General features: G+C 39.5%; 3 protein-coding genes across 8 annotated transcripts; 2 read left to right on the forward strand and 1 right to left on the reverse strand.

Moving 5' to 3' along the window:
- Positions 1–2,783: 2,783 nt before the first annotated feature.
- Positions 2,784–5,758, forward strand: LOC111270934 (uncharacterized). Of its 3 annotated transcripts, none has more exons than XM_086972698.1 (3): positions 2,784–4,044; positions 4,211–4,408; positions 5,264–5,758. In XM_086972698.1, the coding sequence occupies exons 2-3, from the start codon at positions 4,265–4,267 to the stop codon at positions 5,579–5,581; spliced, it is 462 nt and encodes a 153-aa protein (XP_086828824.1). In that variant the 5' UTR covers positions 2,784–4,044; positions 4,211–4,264; the 3' UTR covers positions 5,582–5,758. The 3 variants fall into 3 exon arrangements, with proteins under 3 accessions (XP_086828824.1, XP_086828825.1, XP_086828826.1); XM_086972699.1 differs by having other exon boundaries at positions 2,784–3,980; XM_086972700.1 differs by having other exon boundaries at positions 2,791–4,044; positions 5,267–5,758.
- Positions 5,759–9,863: 4,105 nt separating this feature from the next.
- CCT2 (chaperonin containing TCP1 subunit 2) lies at positions 9,864–12,929 on the reverse strand. Its single transcript, XM_022851421.2, has 2 exons — positions 11,932–12,929; positions 9,864–11,172 (listed from the first exon to the last, which is right to left on the reverse strand). The coding sequence occupies exons 1-2, from the start codon at positions 12,685–12,687 to the stop codon at positions 10,318–10,320; spliced, it is 1,611 nt and encodes a 536-aa protein (XP_022707156.1). The 5' UTR covers positions 12,688–12,929; the 3' UTR covers positions 9,864–10,317.
- Positions 12,930–13,021: 92 nt separating this feature from the next.
- Positions 13,022–17,844, forward strand: LOC111270931 (uncharacterized). Of its 4 annotated transcripts, none has more exons than XM_022851418.1 (4): positions 13,022–13,083; positions 13,653–13,733; positions 14,648–16,279; positions 17,515–17,844. In XM_022851418.1, exons 2-4 carry the CDS (start codon positions 13,667–13,669, stop codon positions 17,769–17,771), a joined length of 1,956 nt encoding a protein of 651 aa, XP_022707153.1. In that variant the 5' UTR covers positions 13,022–13,083; positions 13,653–13,666; the 3' UTR covers positions 17,772–17,844. The 4 variants fall into 4 exon arrangements, with proteins under 4 accessions (XP_022707153.1, XP_022707154.1, XP_022707155.1 ...); XM_022851419.2 differs by lacking the exon at positions 13,022–13,083 and adding an exon at positions 13,110–13,214; XM_022851420.2 differs by lacking the exon at positions 13,022–13,083 and adding an exon at positions 13,360–13,491.
- The last annotated feature ends 230 nt before the right edge of the window (positions 17,845–18,074 follow it).

An 18,074-nucleotide genomic window follows, 5' to 3' on the forward strand; every position in this document is an offset into this window, starting at 1 on the left:
TACAGAGAGACTATATTAGGCCACCTTTACGGTTTATAGATTGAAGTAACCCCCTGAATTGACTTGGTGCTGCAAATTTTTTTTTTTTTTATTTTCTTCTGTGTAAGAGCTAACCATCTTGAGTAAACAAGCCTATTGAAGAAAGACCTTACTTCTAGCTATAATAAGTGCTCCTTTATTTTATAAACTCATGGTGGCCTGTCTCCTATAACCATTAGTTTGTCTTTCAGCGGGGTCCTTTTAAACCATTAGTTTGTCTTTCAGCGGGGTCCTTTTATAAAGTGCGATCAATTATTAATCTACGATGAATATCTCGGTATGCTGGTTTGTTATCGAGTCCTAATCCTAAGCAACAGTAATAGTCTACAAATCAAAAGGCCCTGATGGGTGCCTGCAAGACATCGCAAGCTGTAAAAGATCGGGTCCAGACGTACACCCGTGAATTTCGGCAGCTACAATTCCAAAAGAGAGGCCTATTAGCAGACTCAAATCTTGCCATGTTCAAGCTCTTGATACCAACGATGTCCACGAGTCTGGTCTGAAACTTTGGCTTAATCTGAACTCAACCATTAGTACATTCAGGCATTGGATGTGCTTGTACACTGTCCGGTAATTGAAATAACATGGTCTTTTGCATCCATATATGCATTACAACGCGGTATAGGTAGCTATCCAAATTCAGCCTATTCGATTACAAGCAATGAGTTAGCGCATGTGCTATGTTCACCCATTTTTACCTACAAACAATAGAGCTCATTGACTTGTTTATGTATTTCTCGCACATAACTTGTACGCGTATGCAATTACTCCTTCCGATCAAGAATCAGCTCATTCTAGGTCAGCCTTAACCAATTTCTGATTCCAAACTCGTTGCTATCGTTATGTAGCCTTATGATACAATACGTAATACTTTGTGGCTGCCATTAGTGTTGTTCTACTGCCATTTTCTCGTATTAGTTCTCCTATGGACCTGTTTCGGTTGATTCAGGGTCGCATTATTCGAGTCATTCATAAATCGATCAAGCTACTTCATTATCTTTGCTGACTTGCCTCGCAATTTTTCAGTATTTCATTAGCATCTTAATTTCATGATCTTGTCCAGTTACGAAAAGTTTACTCAACACACTACGAAAAATCAGAAACATGTTTTTCCCAAATATAGTCTTTTTTTTTTTTTAATATATACCCCCATTCGTTGTACTGAAAATCTATCTTATGACTTATTTAAATTCTATAGCATTCAGACAGTAGTACAGAGTTGTACATAAAAAAATATTCTTTGATGATATAGTAATTCAAATTTAGTCGATAGGAGAAAAATCAATTTACAGTAAGACTATTATATACTAAGCATGCACTGCCTTGTTAAACCTTACAGAGAATTTGCTAAGGTTATTGTTAAGAGTTGCCTTTATTATCTATAGTGCAGCCGTACATACAAAATACATATAGCATCGTAACAGGTTCCGGCAAGAAATATTCTTAAATATCGAAAAACAAAGTTAATCGATTCTAAGTGGTATTGCAATTCTTGTTGTACTGGAGTTACTTTCACGGAGCGGACATAATAACGATCGTTAACCCTCATGATATACACAGAGAGTCCTACAAGATCTACTTGGCTTATCTCGTCTTGTGTCCGATATTTGGAAGCTTAGTACTTTTAGTTTTGCTAGCCGCACTAGCTAACATTAACAATCAATGCGATTTTTTTGTGAGTATGATGTGTGACACGTATTTAGATGTGCCAGCATGCTATAAACGCAAATTATATATATTACTTGATTTGCTAATACACGCATGCTTCACTCGTAAGCGCTCTATTGCGTAACCTAGCTTTCTATGGGCAATATTGACCCCAGATGTTTACCGCTCGCGGAACGTGGTGTATATTGCATAATATCAATTACGTAGGGTACAACAGTATCGTGTTATACTTGTCCCGGAGCTGGGCATTGAACTCTTTGTTGTTGTTTCATAGCCATTAACATAATTACCTAAAGTCACGAGACAAATGAAGGGTGAATTCTAGCTAATCTAATTTTATATTGGTTCGTGCTTGGCACAGGACAGCTGCTGGGTTTAGCAAATGCATGAAAACGCCCAAAATGCATCATCCGCTTGTTAAACCAGAATAGCTGTCGAAGGCGTTGGACCTCGTGTGACAACGTGATACACGCATTAAGAAAAAAAGACAGCGAAAAGCCGCATTCTACAAAATAAGCTAAACCACCATCTGCACAGGTGGGCAAATGAAAGGACCAAGCTGCCAGTTGTCTCCCAGTTGATTGACTCGTGTTGGAGTCACAGAATCTTGAGGCTCCCCACATCGCTACTTCGTGACAAATCAGCCCGTTTCTCCAAACCTACCTTACAGGCGACCATCAGGTTATCTATGGGTTGGCTCAACTTAAGCAGGTCTTGGCTATCAAGCGCGTCGGTAGTTAACTTTAACTTCAAGTATGAGTTAAGTTTAGGCTGAAATAGATTAAAAAATGCCTTATTTACATTCGGTTTGCCTCACTAGTAATAATAATGGTATCCGTAACAATTTACTTTTTCTTCGGGCAGCCGTTGTTAAAAGATGGATACTTACCTATAGATCCTACAAATACATCATGTTTGTAATTCATCATACAACGTCAGTAATAACGGCCAACCCTGGATAGTAGCCTTATTCTCACGGCTGCAAGAATCGCTTATTTGTACTATAATACAAGTATTATACATTATACAAACGCAGAAATCGTTCTGCTCACTGTCGACTGCGAAAATTTCCTTCAAGCCCTACGTCGTTGCTCTAATAGCTAGCGGCGTCTATACAAGAAACATCATTAGCAATGCGCCACATCAATGCATGTTAACTTTTCCTTTTCAAAAGTAACAACACTGCAAGTTGAGATTTCTTATTTGTATTCCGGCATCAGATATCTTAGGTATCTAGCCAAATTTCTTTTTCTCGTTTCGTTTTTTTTGAAGGTTTGCTTCTTCTGTGGAAGTGCACAAAGACTCAATCAATCTTCATCAGCTTCGTAAATCTTGCTGCGAACTTAGGTACATATGCGCAATACTGAGAACAGTTGTTTTGCCTTCTTGCAGATGTAGATATTTGAGTGCAAAGATGACCATAGCTAATTAGCTTCGTAAAGGGTGACAAAAAACGGATGTTCAACAATACGCAGGAATTCAGAAGTAAACTTTATTTTTGACTATGCTACACATACATTCGTATTGCGAGAACTTAAAAATGTTACATATGTTGTACTATCAAAACTGCGGTTTATATTTTTTCCGTGAACGATAGCGGATACTATTTATTGTAGGTTAATCGAAACATATAAAATAGTGAGATCCAACCGGATATGAGTATTTTCAAGGTACGTTTCTAATACCGTCTGCCTTTTGCTTGGATACAGGCGCACCTAAGTTACAATCATAGAGCTGCGCCAATCGAAGTCCTCCATCGTAACTGATTAGACGAATGTGCAAAAGTGATTTATATATATAATTTTTAATACAAACTGAGGCATATAATATGCCTCCGGTTATTCAACTTGTGTTTTATTGCAAATCATGTTAAAAAAAGGCCCTCAAGACTAGGTAACTATTCGGTCCGCATTAGCCATGCGAGCAAACCTGTGCTAAATGTTTTTAATTAATTTGTATTTAGGAAAACCATTCCCTCAGAATCTTTGGCTTTAGTTCCAATGTAAGTTTGTAATTGTCATTAACCCCTTCTCTGTATACACGATTTGATTTTGACATCGGGTTTCGTCATGGAGAATTACGTGGAGAGTACCACAATATCTAATTTGATTTTTCAAAAGCAGGGTGTTTAAATACTTCTCAACTATTTTTTTGGTCTGCTCAACAATGTACACAGTTGCTACAGTTGAGAATGGATATTTATATTTATAACAACGAACCTGCGCTAAGCGAGGGCGAATTTACCGCGTCAAGCCAAGTTGTCGCTGACAATCGTAAGCGTTACAAATATTAAGTGGTGCATCAATTGAACAATATTAATACACGGCTACTATATGTGTGAGTTATGCAGTTATTAAATCAGCATTTGATTCCTGGATACTATATCAGCTAGCTTGATCGGATTTTAAATAACTTTCTCGTTTTTTTAAACTCCGGCAAACGTTTAATGCCTCTAAGCTAACACGAAGCAATTTATGTTCGTACATTACTACTTATAATTTAGTTATCGCCACAATTTACATCTTTCTGTGGTGCTCCGGGGTAAGGAACGAGGACAATGAACCTGAATACGGTTGGGCAGGGTGGTAAGTCGCGGTTAAAACCATTCTCAAGCGATGATGAAGATATACCGTTGACCTTGTCACAAAAGCTGCTTCGGTTTATTGACTTCAAGGATACTACTACCTCCGATGATGATGAGGTAAGGCGCAACAGATTATATTCTGTAAAGTTAACATTAAATACCTTCGATTGAGCCCCCGACTAAGGGGAACTTTGCATCTTCCACTAGACTTAAATCGATTCGGGAATCGTTAAACATCAAAACCACACGGTCACGTTCTTCTAACAAACTACCGGCAGGGGTATCGTAGCCAGAAGTCGAGTAATAAATATAATTTGCATGCCCTGCGCGTTTTTGAGTTGTTGATTTAACCCGTCGCACCTCATAAATTGAGCTCTGTTAAACTAATTCACGTTATTCATAAACCTTACACTGCAGTTATTACGTGACCTTGCAGCCTCGAATATCGTCGTACGATCTTAAGTTCTCGTTTTTTTAAATTTCCTATTTACTTGCTTTGCTCAAATTAATTAGCAATTAAACTGAATTTCTGGTAAGTATCCAAAAACATAGATATGTTTCGCATGCAAAGAAAATATATTAGTGAATGTATAAACAAATTGAGTCTCGTTCATTTCTTCACTCTTGTTTGCCAGTAATAGTGTAGGGGGCGCGGGTCGGTTTTTGCCTTTTTTTTTTTTTTTGTTTTGGCCGTGACAGCTCCGTTTGGCATCTGTAAAGCTGTATACTCGCACATCTTGCATATTTCTTGGTTACGCTGCACCTTGGCATTGTCATTGTCAGGAATGTCTGCATGGGCAATACGTGGATTGAGAAGCCGGCCTTCAATGTATGATCGTAGATGTTAGTGAGATTAAGCCAGCCATTTTCTCGAGGTGCCGAGAGAAATCGGTCTATTTTACGACTGTAGAGTCTTAATTGTTACGAAGTTCATCTTCGTTTCCAATGCCGTAAATAGTCTTGTGCATTTAGCAGATAACGGATACAGCAACTCTGGAAATTGGTCCTGCAAGAGTTCTACCGGATGAAACAACAGAAACGGATGGAACTGAGGAGAAAACCGACGAAGAGAAATCCGGAATTTCGCCAACGTCGTCAACAGGAACGCGGGTTTCTAGAGCTTCGGGGTCTTCTAGACCTCGAATTGTAACAACTACATCCGACGATTTTACAAGTGTTACGACTCAGGAAGGAACTTCAAGAGCATCAAGTCCCTCCCGAACATCGACGTCTTCGAAGTCAACTTCCGGAACATGCGACATTTTGTCCCGAATTTCTAAATTATGGTAGTAGATCAATTAACTGTATGACTATTCAATCACGACATTAACGGACCCGTCAGAATCGAAGATGCTTCTGTATGTAGTGGATCGTGGTTGCTTGCGTGTATTCCTGAATTTCTCTCTTCTAAATGAATTATATTGCTAAATAAAATAATTCTTCTGTCTTGTTTGAAAGCAAAGTAAATATGATCACAGCCCGTTTAGGGTCGTGGAGTAGATATCGTACCTTGCTTAGCGCTTTTCAAATGCATTTTATTTTAACCCGATTCTCAAAAAAAAACCTTTATCAAGATAATGATGCTTACCGACTATTGAACCAACTTTGCTTTTGGTACCAGCCGTTTTATCTAGGTGTTTTGCTATTGGTTTAACATGACACAAAGTTAAACACGTCTCACAGCCTCACGTAAGCTATAAGTCAATCTAACAGCAGTTACCCTACCCCATCAAGCCCGTTTTCCCATCGGCTTGTTCGAAATCGTCTGTTGCCATGTCGCAGCTATCACTTCGTTATGTTTTTAATAGATAGCCACCCAAATTTATCTGTGTATATGTTTAGTTAACCCCAGGGATTAACCGGGGACTCGGTCTGTTACTAATACTCTCCCTAATCCAACATCAGATGCGGACTAATATTCACGTCCAATACCGCTGCTAAGCATTGGTTTAGGTTCGGATGCCAGCTTGAAACTCTACACGAACCTAAATAACTTCATGTGGCTTAGATTTGATACCGAGCATAGGTGGGTTTGGTATTACCCGGTTGCCACTTTACCGGTGGTACATAACCGATTCCTGCTAGTTGCACTGGTTTCGTTTTCCGTCACAGTTAAGCACTTTCCCTACATTTATATAGACATAATTTACGATGTTCTAGTATTTTGGCCTGAAAACAAATCGTCTCAGTTACAAAAACGACAACAATTTTCTTAAATATCCCAAGTATTTCGATTGCATTAGGTCATACCAAGGCACTCAAATCTTTGAAATTCAAGACGTGTGTAATAAATTGACGGAGCACATTAAAGGATCTCATTTTGTTTTAAAAAGCTTCACAGGCCGGTCCAACTTTCAAAATGCATCGTAAGGATAGAATCGAAGTACAGTTATGCTATAAAATGACATGGGCTTCGCCACAGCGTATCTGAGACATAACCCGGCTAATGAACGGAGGAGAGGTTGCATTTTAAGAAGCCCTAACTTGGCTGAAATTGACGTAATGCGTCACCTCAACCATTTCAAAGTGAATCTAACATCGATGGTGCGGTCAACTCCTAGGAAACACGGGGTCATCTGCTTGGTTTCTGCGTAAACCCACTATTAAGCTTGAATAATTTATGCCCAATTTCAATATACACCAAAGCAATTCTAGATCTCTTTGAACTAATAGTGTTTCTCAATAAAAGATATACATAATGCACGTGATAATTTCGGAATTATATAGTGCAGCCGAAACCGGACAAATAGAAAAGTTCATCAATCAAACAGGCCGGGAATTGAATTTGCCAGGGAACACTGTTGAGGGTTTCAATGTAATGCGCAACGTAACGTATTCTAGCGATTCACCGTTAAACTGCTGTCTTCTGCAAGTGTAATCACGATCCGTTGTCAGCGTCTTGATGCGTCAGTTTTTCATTGAAGAGAGGATCCGGTTGTTTTAATGAACGACCTGATCGAACACCGACATTGCTTAGCAACGTCAAATTGAACGGTACGTCTATAAGGTAAACGGGGTTCTTCAATTAATTGTTTTATTCTGCCTTGGGGTATATTTGAAGATGCTACATATAAAGCAGTAGGCATTTCTTAGTTGTCAATTAAAATTCAAGATGTAAAAATATTAACGGCACCAGCCTCAGAAGTACAGATGCAGTGAGGAAGGGTTTAAAAAAAGTTGAACTGATCACTAGCGAGAATATCGTTGTGAGAGAATCTGCCTAATAGATGTTAACTCTGGGTACCTCAACACGAATTTTTCAGCTAATAAAAGCTTCGTATTTGTTAACCTAGTGAAGCTCAACACTCACTGCAAGTTTCATATTACATATTTTAGCTGAGCTTTCAGTAGCAACTCCATTAGTTTCAGCAGTGACGTTCGTCGACTAGTTTGATTTTTAATCTAAATTAGGCCAAATATTAAGAGATGGTATAGAGTGACAATGAAATCGTTACGTCTTCTTTAATTAGATCATCTTCGCTTAATTCACTTTTTCTTTCAATTCTTCACTTAATTTAAACTGTTAAAGTCTGACATCATGTGATAATTAGGTCAAATGTGTTACCGCAGGGACACCTAACGAAAGTGGCTTTTTCTTTACAGTTATGCTCTGTGAAAGCAACAATACAAAAACCAATTATCTATAGCTGGTAAACTGTTTTATGCGCTTCACAATGCAAGAATCAAGTATGATCTTTCATGCTTTTGAAATATCGTTATAGTGAGTTCCTTAAATATGTTACGTTGCAGAAAACAATCTTTAGTATTATAATCTGCGGGAGGTAAGCCCACATTTAATAGAACCTAAGAAATATCGCAAACGTTCTATAGTGGCCGCGTGGTATAGCTAATAGGCCTGTTTATAAACTGTATGGCCCCAATATCAAAATAAGATTTTGATGCCCTATAGTTAGATAAACCAAATAGAATTCCTTATCGCTTTTTGCAACGCCACAAACTATAGGTCAGATGACAACAGATGAGTATTGCGACGGCACGACTTAAGGGCATTTAGGGCGATAAGCTAAGGCCGCATTACGTACCCCGGACAAATTAATGCAACGTGATATATTTACCGACTTCGATTTGCTTTCGCCACACCTTTGATTGCGATCACCTAATTTTTCAAAAACCCTAAGTTTCTGCGTCCTAACGGAGCAACGTTTTCGCAGCAGTTCGGATTAGAGTGATGAGCAGAAGTCAGGACGATGTGATCAGTTTTGTCGACTTTCATGTACTCTTCATATACTACAGGATATAAAAATAAATTTAAAGATTTTATAAATGTTAGTTTATGTTGGATTATAACGTGCGTTTTTACCTATCTGAAATACGCTATCTGAAACAATGACCTTTATGATACCTTAAAACCAAATAGAAAAGCGATTTGGTTTTCCTCTATATTAATTTTTATATCTATAGCTAGAGTCTGAACACGTAGCGCCCCTTATTGAATACTTGTTCCTCTGAAGAAGCAGACAAACGCAAGTTCGTCGGATCAGATGCCTTTCTGCTAAACTTAGTGAACTTTCTCAGGGAGTCCAAATATAATACGAGTCCTTCTGACTTGCATTTCGCGTCTAGACCGTACATGGTTGAAGAGCGGTTTGGAAAGAAGTAGAGTAAATGCAGCAACAGTACAAGTGGTTTCCGCATCGGTGCACACGGACGGCTGTCTATATATACAGCTTACTTTCGGTACACCGCTTTAAAAACCAAAATCTGTTCAAAGGATAAACCCAACCGAGACCTATCTTCATAATGAAAAAAAGCGAGAACGGACAGCTTTACGCTCTTTCTCTTGTTGAAATATATGGGTTGCAAATAGTTCCGTCAAAGCATCAAATTATCTTCAGTAACAACTTTTGAGAGAGGATGCGCACTTAAATATATATAGAAAATATATAAAATCATACACTAACCTTCAGTTAGATCATTGGCAGCTGTTGCAATAAAAATACACGTTATTATCGTAACATCACTTTATCTACGCTACTTAAAAGGGTTTTTTGTCTTTATATGTAGTAATCACACAAACTTCATAAAGCCAACTAGACGCGGTACGCCCGAACAGATTAAATTATCAATAACATAGTGAAATATAAAAAAAAGTAATCGTAAGCATTACTAGGCAAGGTAACATTGAATTTTTATCAAGAAGAACTACATACATCCGAACGCTCTTGAATGTCTACATGAGAACACCGTTCAGGGTCCTGTCTATGCTTCTACCCTGCACCTGATATAATTTACATGCTTGCAAGGTACTCGATAGAAGATTGTTTAATTATTAGTTGACGTATTTTTGTGGGTGTCTATATTGATTCAAGTATCAATTTAAGGGTATCAGTCAAATAACAATGAACGTTACTAGTTTAATGCATCGTATATACTAAGCGACCCAGAAAAATAGTACACTTATACCGTATTCTTCAAATTCGTGTTAACAAAATTAGCGCAAAGTTCTTATTTTTTTCTTGCTATATTATTGTTTTTATACGCTTAGAGCGTAGCCGAATTATTTAAATGAAAAAATAGGTACTTTTTCTAAAGTAAAAAGAGGACTCGTTGATTGTTTGCTTGTGTTATTTTTAATAATATAAAAATTAAGCAGAAGCGTTTTGGACCATGCACGCATAAATAATTAGCCGGCTCTCGAAGGCTCTGCATGCACAATACAGTAGTCAGTCTGCTTTCCTCAGTCAAGCAGCCCTAGTCTGGTTCAGCAGGCTTTTCAGTCGTACAGGGATATTTAACGGCACCTAAACAACAATGCAACCTCTCGCTCCGCCTTTTTCAGAGCGAAGCGGCGAATCATATTTTTTAAAGGATAGCATGTACACCTTATAATCATGTGCACAATGAAAGTTGAAGAAAGTTGGTCATATTAAGTTAGGTGTTCATTGATGATTCGATGTTTCTTTTTGTTGCTAGTAATAGGGTCATTACTTGAGGCAAAGACGGTACGCACACCGAATTAGCAAAATCAACAGTACGACAGAATGCCTACTAATTACCTAGTCCTTTTAGTGGCTTCTGTCCGGCACCCTCTTTCTGGGAGCGTCCTTTATAATGCTGTCTACTCGCAAGATCATCTCGGCCGCTTCTGATGCCGATAGTAAAACTTGTCGCTTCACCACGAATGCTTCAGTTACGCCGAGTTTCTCCATGTCGTCAATCTTTGCATCAGCTATGTTGATACCGAAAGTACTCTGGCCATTGGCGTGTGCAGCACGTAACTCCGATACCAGCTGTGCCGAATCAAGACCAGCATTGTCCGCAATGATTGTTGGCAGTTGGCGAAGCGCCCTAGCAAATGCCTCAATGGCAAGGGCCTCTTTGCCAGGTGTGGTCTGCGCGACGCTGTCGACGGCTGCGGCCATCAGCATCTCTGCACTACCTCCACCATAACAAATTTTTTTCTCCTTGACGACAAATGCGAGTACACACAAAGCGTCATGCAGCGAGCGTTCAGCCTCGTCCAAGATTTGTTGGGTGGCTCCACGAAGCACGATAGTGCAGGCTTCCCCGAGCGGCACCCCACTGAATTTCAATAGTTTGTCCTCGCCGATCATCACCTCCTCAATAACATCACACGTACCTAGCCGCACACTTTCTGGGCTGGTGAACGTCGATACGATTTCGCCGCCAGTGACCAAAGCGAGTCGTTCAATGCCATCAAAATCGGCGTGCTCGATAGCCATAACACCAGCATCAGCGAAGAGTTGCTCCGGATAATTGTAGATTAGTTGACGGTTAATGAACACGTTGCACTTGTGAGCTAAAATCGCGTCCACTTTGCGTTTCATTTTTAGCTTCTCAGCATCCTCGAGTTCAGCAACCTTAGCGATCGACTCGCACTTCATACGGGAACCGAACACCTGCAAGTGAAACGAGGAATAACAAAGCTTTCTGTAAACTTAGCGAGAACCAATATCGATTAATGATTAATAATGACATATACATATCTAAGTCCTACAAAATCTTATAAAAGAATAGTTAAATAATTCGTTCTCGCCTTTTCCTAAATATCTTAATTAATTTTCCAATAAAAAAGCATTTACACATACCGCGAGAACATGTATAGTCAACATGTAATGTCTCACGGGCCACAGATGTTAAGAGAACTACAACCACATAACTTGTATTTGCTAGATCTTCCATCTTTACTTTAGCGTGTGTCGAATTTTCTAAACGATATGAAATCGTGGGCCAACAACATTCGTCCTGAGCCCTGATTGAGTCGAAAGCAGCCAAATTGATTACAGTCTTATAAAAAAATCTACTCATTAAGCACCACCACACGACTAAAACACTCGTCTGAAGCAGTACAGAAACAGTGATGCAACAGGTCCCGTGTAAACTCTCTCATTTTTAGAGCAATTCACAAAAAAAACTTTTTTATTGATACAATTCATTCATACCATGCAGCACAAAATTTATGAAAGAATTGACCTAAAAGAAACAAAAATAAACGCAACTTTTAATTGTTCGAGAAACTTCGATCACATGTTCGTCGTCAGTAGTTACCCCGCAACTTTCCTACATCAATGAAAACAAACAAAGATTGTCCATCCAAATTATGAAACAACTGGAAACTAGTAACTAATTCGATAACACAATAGCTAAATGCAACCTGCCTTAATTTTGTCGCTATCCATGGGTGTGTTAGCAATGAGTATTTGAGCCTTTTCCACACGTTTCGGCTGATTCAAGCCCGGTTTTTTGTCGAGTAAGAAACCCTGCTCGAGGTGAGAATCAAGCATGCTTCCTCCGAGTTTCTTGATAATGTGAATTGCGTCCAAATTAGATTTGCCCTTTAGACGCATAACGGCATCGACGGCCAACTGTGCAAAAAAGTCTTTATGCTGAGATAAAATCTTCGATCCAAGGGTTGTGCGCGCAATATTAAGAACATCGATTCGAAACTGCGCTTCATCGTTCGAGCGATTTTGAGAGAATTCCTCAAGAGCAGCGCGTGCCGCAACTACAGCTTTCCGCCAACCGGCAATAATTGTTTGCGGATGTAATCGCATACCAACCAGCTTCTCAGCTTCCTGTAGGAGCTGCGCGGCCAAGACAGCAACCGAGGTTGTGCCATCGCCAACCTCATCGTCCTGCGTTTTCGAGATATCCACGAGAACCTTGGCGGCAGGATTATCAATACCAATCGCCTTGAGTATCGTGGCCCCATCGTTTGTCACCTCCACTTTCGAATCACGCGATGTTTCGCACAATAGAATTTTGTCCATTCCTTTGGGCCCAAGCGTGGACTTTAGTAGATCTCCAATGGCTATTGCGCCAACGAACGATGACAGACGCGCATTCTCTGCCTTTTCTTCTTCTGCCTGTTGGTTGAGAATTTGGACGGGGTTAAGGGTACCGAGTTGTGCCATGACGACTGTCTAAAGGAGTCTTGTCACTCGCTTGTCAGATATTGCAGCAAACACGATAACGCTTCGACGATTTACCCAAATGACCGCCAGCCAAAGATGATTGAAGACAAAAGTTTAACGAATCGACGCGCTACTGTCACGCAGCAGTTGTTAGCAGCTAGACAAATAAGGCAATGCAACCACAAGTGCCGCTCCACACAACATGCCTCGTGAAACAAAGAAATTTGCCAGGGTGTGAGTAAACATCAACCCAATAGCAGACAACTAGACATGACATTACTCGATGCTGCCGGTGGGCAGACCAGTAGCAAGGGGAGTTTGTTTTCTTTTGCGATTTGAAAACGCGCCAGACTCTTGGAGGGAGCATCTCTAAATGAAAATTCTGTTTGCTATATGGTAATTGCGTATAAACGAATCGTTTTATGTTGTACCTTTGACGATACACTGTTGTACCATGTAACTTGAAATCTGTGCAGGGAGTGTGGAAGGGCAACGTGAAGCGGTGTTTATTCAACGTCCCAGCAACAGTTAGGTTCATCAGATTCGTGAGCATTTGGGTTTCAAAAGAGACCCGCCAATCCCATTGTACAAGGGGGGTTCTCTTGACAACGGTTGGTTCATCAACTCTGTATGTGTACGTGTGTGGTAGGGAATGGTTATATTCAAACAGCAACCCCGCACTGTACACGATCTAACCACGTGTACTTGAAGGGTCGACTAACAATTATAGACGGCTTGAGCAAACGCGTCCTGATGGGCCCGAGCAGATATGGGGTATCGCAGAACTGTAAAAATAAAATACAGGTTCGATAACTTCATCTCAATGATCTTTCGATTCGATGTTTTTGGTATGTGCACACACTACGTACACCAGGTACTGTAGGAGGCCATTTTTTATTCGTTTATCGGTTAACATGTGAATGTTATCTTTTGTGGGAAACGTACTGTGTATTCCATTATTACAGGATATGTCGCAAGAATGACACACTTGGGAAACACCCTGGAGGAAAATATACCCCCAGGACAAGAAAGACATCAGCAGAAAAGTGAGTTGTGCATCAAAAAGGATAATAAAAAAATGACCAAGAATAAGTATATATTTTTTCGTAGTATTCTAATTAAGTGAAGGGAACACTTCTCAAATTCGTTAATTTATAGGCTCATTATTATAAGAACACTATAAGAAAAGGGTTTTGAGTATTTGAACTATTTGCTTGAGAAAAATGCGTTATATCCGACTGTTTTGGAAGGAAAAAGAACTACTTGGTATTCTTATTATAGGTGTCATTTGAGAATATATTAAGGTTCCTCGGAGCAAACTATTCGAGATATGTTGTTCTCTTTTCATTCAAATTTAAAATCATGTAAGCTATAATAAGAAAGAAATATTTAACAATTATAGACGTGAACGATTTGAGCATCAAAATTGCATGGTCATTAAAATAATAATTAATACATATTTTAGATTACATTTATTATTATACGCAAATACATTAAAAGGGCGTCTAATCTTACGATGCGCTTTTTCCAGCTAGCAATGTAACAGGTTTAACTGACATAAATCGCTTTAAATAAACCGGGTTCTCATTCGGCGGCAACAAAAAATAGCTTAGCCCTTAGATCATGTAATTATATAAAACAAGTTCTTTTAATTTTTGAGAAAAATTAATTAATTTTAATTAGTTAACTTTCTAGCATGCATTTTTGATTTCTCGGAAACACTTTTTTATTAATCTTAATTACAATTCAATTCAAATTCCAAACTGCCTGGAAATCAGCTTGCTTTTAATATGAAAACGTATCCATTTCTTTTCTCATACAAAGAAACTGCTTCTATATTTTGCTAAATCTGGCCAAAAGGCACAAGCACAATAATCCTTGTTGCAGCTTCCAGTAATGAAAAAATGTTAATGTGCAGCTATGTCAACAGTGTTTCCAAATTCGTATTGATTAATTTCAGTCCGTGGCGCGAAGAGCCTCCTAGAGCTTATAGAACGTCAAAAAAGGCGAAAAGCACTGCGTACGCAGACCACTGCAGGACTGCAAGATGATCAGGTTAACGTTGATCCATATCAACCTAGGCAGGTTGTACAACAGAAAAAGGTATCGGCTAAGACTATGGTCTCGTGTAGTTCTCAGCCATGCTTTGTGCAAACGGAGTTGCGATGTGAAAAGTCTCTTACCGAGATTTCTAATCTGGGCTCTAATGAGTCTCATGTGATGATTGAGAGCCAGGTGTGCGGTACCCAGACGTTTGTGGGTAGTCCACAACGACCCCGCTCGCATGAAATTTGTTCAGTACCAAGCATTTCACCACAGCAATCTCGAACTGAATCTGGCACGAGATTTCGTATGGCGGCCTGCACGAGCACCTCACGGAGTCCACGAGCATCGAGTAGGTCACCGAGCGCAAGTACCCCGTCTAAAACTCCCAGGACACCCTTGACTTGTAGTCAACAAACGCCGCCGTCATCACGAACCTCAACAACACAACGCAGTCCCAATATAAATGGAGCCCCTCTAGGAAGTCCTCAAACACCAAGGACTCCGACGGCATGTGAGCGTAGCACTGGATTAACAACGCCTCCACGATTGTGTCGCTCGAAATCGGACCCCTCACCGAAGAAATGCGATTTGCCTCGGAAATCATCTAAACAGAAGCCGCCATCACCTAAAAGATCTCGAAGCAGTGATCTGCTTCAGGTGAAGCCACTGGTAAATACCTACCACGTGATCACCAAGGTACCTCAGATTCGCGCACGGAAAGGAGCCCCGCGAGAGTTGCAATCCAAGAGCATAAAAGAGGCATTTGTATGGAAAAATTATGCTACATCACATCTCGCTAACAACAACCGAAAGGGTTTCAAGCCAGTCAATGATAGCCCAGTTATACAGAAGGGACTCCAGCAGCAGCAAGAGTATGAATCACCCAATCTGTCTCCAATGGAGAAGGCCAGATCGGAAGCATCGGGAAGCGGTCTACCCACACCTCATACCCCACCAGTTTATAGCATTCCGCCAATCAGTGCGTCAAACAGTGGACGACAGTCCGTAGGGCCTTGTAACGTTCATAGTTTTTCTACAAGCTATATAGATAGAGTAGAAAATTTAAATGATCCTTTATTTGAGGAATATCAAATGCCGTGTCAACAACAGCAACAACGGCCAGCAACGCAGCAGGCTAAAAAACCTTTTGTTTCCACTCGAGTTCATTCGTCGCCGCCGAAAAAAACTGTAAGTAAGGGAATTGCGATGTATGTCCCTTTGACAGAAGGTGCTAGCTTGACTCGAATGACGGCAACAACGCCGAAGCCTCCGCGGGTGCGAAAATACAACAGAAGCGAGGTTCTTGCGTTTATGAAACGCAAAAGATTAGAAAGGCGAAGACTAATGGAAAGGCGGAATGCGCCGCTTTTGTCTTCTCCATGCAGTAAAATTGGAAAAGAGAAAAAACTTCCCATTGATAGTGACAGGAGCGGTAGAACGCTCACCGAGTTTAAACCTCTTTCTCAACCCGTTAAATTGGCAAGCGAAGTTGCAGAGGTCGCCAGGAACTTGTCCAACGTTGCGTTCACAGCAAAACACGTACATGGTAAGTAGAAGTCGACGTTATGCAGAGCAGTAAAACAGAATTAGAACCTGCAACTAAAATTCATTGACAGAGTACTTTGTCTAATACGTTTACATTGTTTGTTGTGATTTTTAAATTATTGTCCATCAAGGAAGAATTAGCTTTATCATTATTGCCAGTTTTGTATTTCTAATATTACTACAACAACGCGATCACCATGGGGAAAATTACAATTGATTACAGCATGATCACATAAATCAATAGGATATTTGGAGTGGGAATTATGGTCATCCGCATGTGCCGACAAAGATATTCGTCGCAGACATGCGTCTTCAATCAACTCCCGCTTGATTTGGTCACCGCTTAAATTAATAGCTCAATCCGCTCATTTCTAAGAATGTATATACTAGGTTTGCGAAAGTGCTTTCATACCAAGAGTGAGTGACACGATATTGATACTTGAATATGTTGAAACATGCCAGAGATGAAGAATCCAGCGGACTTACATTTTAGGTTAATAGTCTCAAAAATCCCAAGTTACCAAAAAGTCCAAAAGGAAAAACAAGAAGCTCAAAAGCAATATGTAATACTTCTAATACTAATATGAGATTCAATACTCGTCACAAATTACTTGTAATATTTTTCTTTTTATTAACTGTCAGCCTTCTCAGTGTATAGAGTGTTACAAGTCTCCTATACTGGTGTGTAAAAACTTCGCTGGATTTCTTATACCTGTATCATAACCGAAAATGGCATAGTGCGTCAATATTGTAAATTAACAATCTGGATGCGACTTCGCTTGGTGCGTATGAGAGTTATGCATCTATTTTATTCCATTCAAAAATCAGCAGAAAAAGGTCTCATTTAAATACAGGCTCTACGTTATATTTTGTAATGAAAGCTACAGAGGCGAATCTCGCTAAGCGCGTTTTTCAAAATATGAAAAGTAAAGAAGCAGCACTAAATCTCGAACTTTCTTTTTGTTTGAATATTTTTCGTTGGTCATTCTTTAAGAAAGCCTCCAACTGTCATAACAAATTGATTACAACGTATTGCAATCATTCTCGTACGCAATGCCTTTCAAAAATGCTTTCATCGGAAAGTAGTCGAGGATCAGAAAGAATTTCTGTACAAACGTTCCACAAAATCACGAGTGTATCCTGAGTAAAATGTTATTTTACTATAAACGTTGTTTTCTATATTAAGTAGGCAACAGAGTTAAATATTCTAACATATGCGATTTTGTGCATTTACAGCTAATTCCCCTGAGCTGGATCGCTTCACGAGACTTCTAAATAATTTTGACCGAGGTGTGACGGATCTTTTATCTAAGTGTGGATTCGAAGAACTTTATCTACATGAAGCCCTCGAAAAATATGTAGCAATGGATATGCCAGTGAAAGAGAGACTCGAGAAAGCTATGAGACAGTTCGAAATACTTCTTGTGAAGTTGGGTTTACGCGAAAGCAGACTTGTGGTCGAACAGATTTCCACTGATGGTTCAGGTAGTTAAGAAAAAGTATTGGGCTGAAAATAGCTAATTAATCAAATTATGTAGAATAAACGAGTATTGATTTAAATTTTGATGTTGCAGTGTTTTAATTTTGCTGTTCTCGTCTTGTGTAGTGTTGTCTTTGGAGTTATTCATTTTGCTAATTTAGCTAGTTTAATTCGAGCGGATATGCATGATTCTTTTGGGATCTGAATTTCTATAACGGTCAAATTTGCGGCTAACTGTATTCAACTCACATCTGTTTGATTGAGTGTATGCAAATATTAGTTGGAATAACACCCATAATTAGAATGAATAATGAAT

Source organism: Varroa jacobsoni, unplaced genomic scaffold, assembly GCF_002532875.2.
Source record: "Varroa jacobsoni isolate VJ856 unplaced genomic scaffold, vjacob_1.0 contig00207, whole genome shotgun sequence".
NCBI classification, from domain to species: domain Eukaryota; kingdom Metazoa; phylum Arthropoda; class Arachnida; order Mesostigmata; family Varroidae; genus Varroa; species Varroa jacobsoni.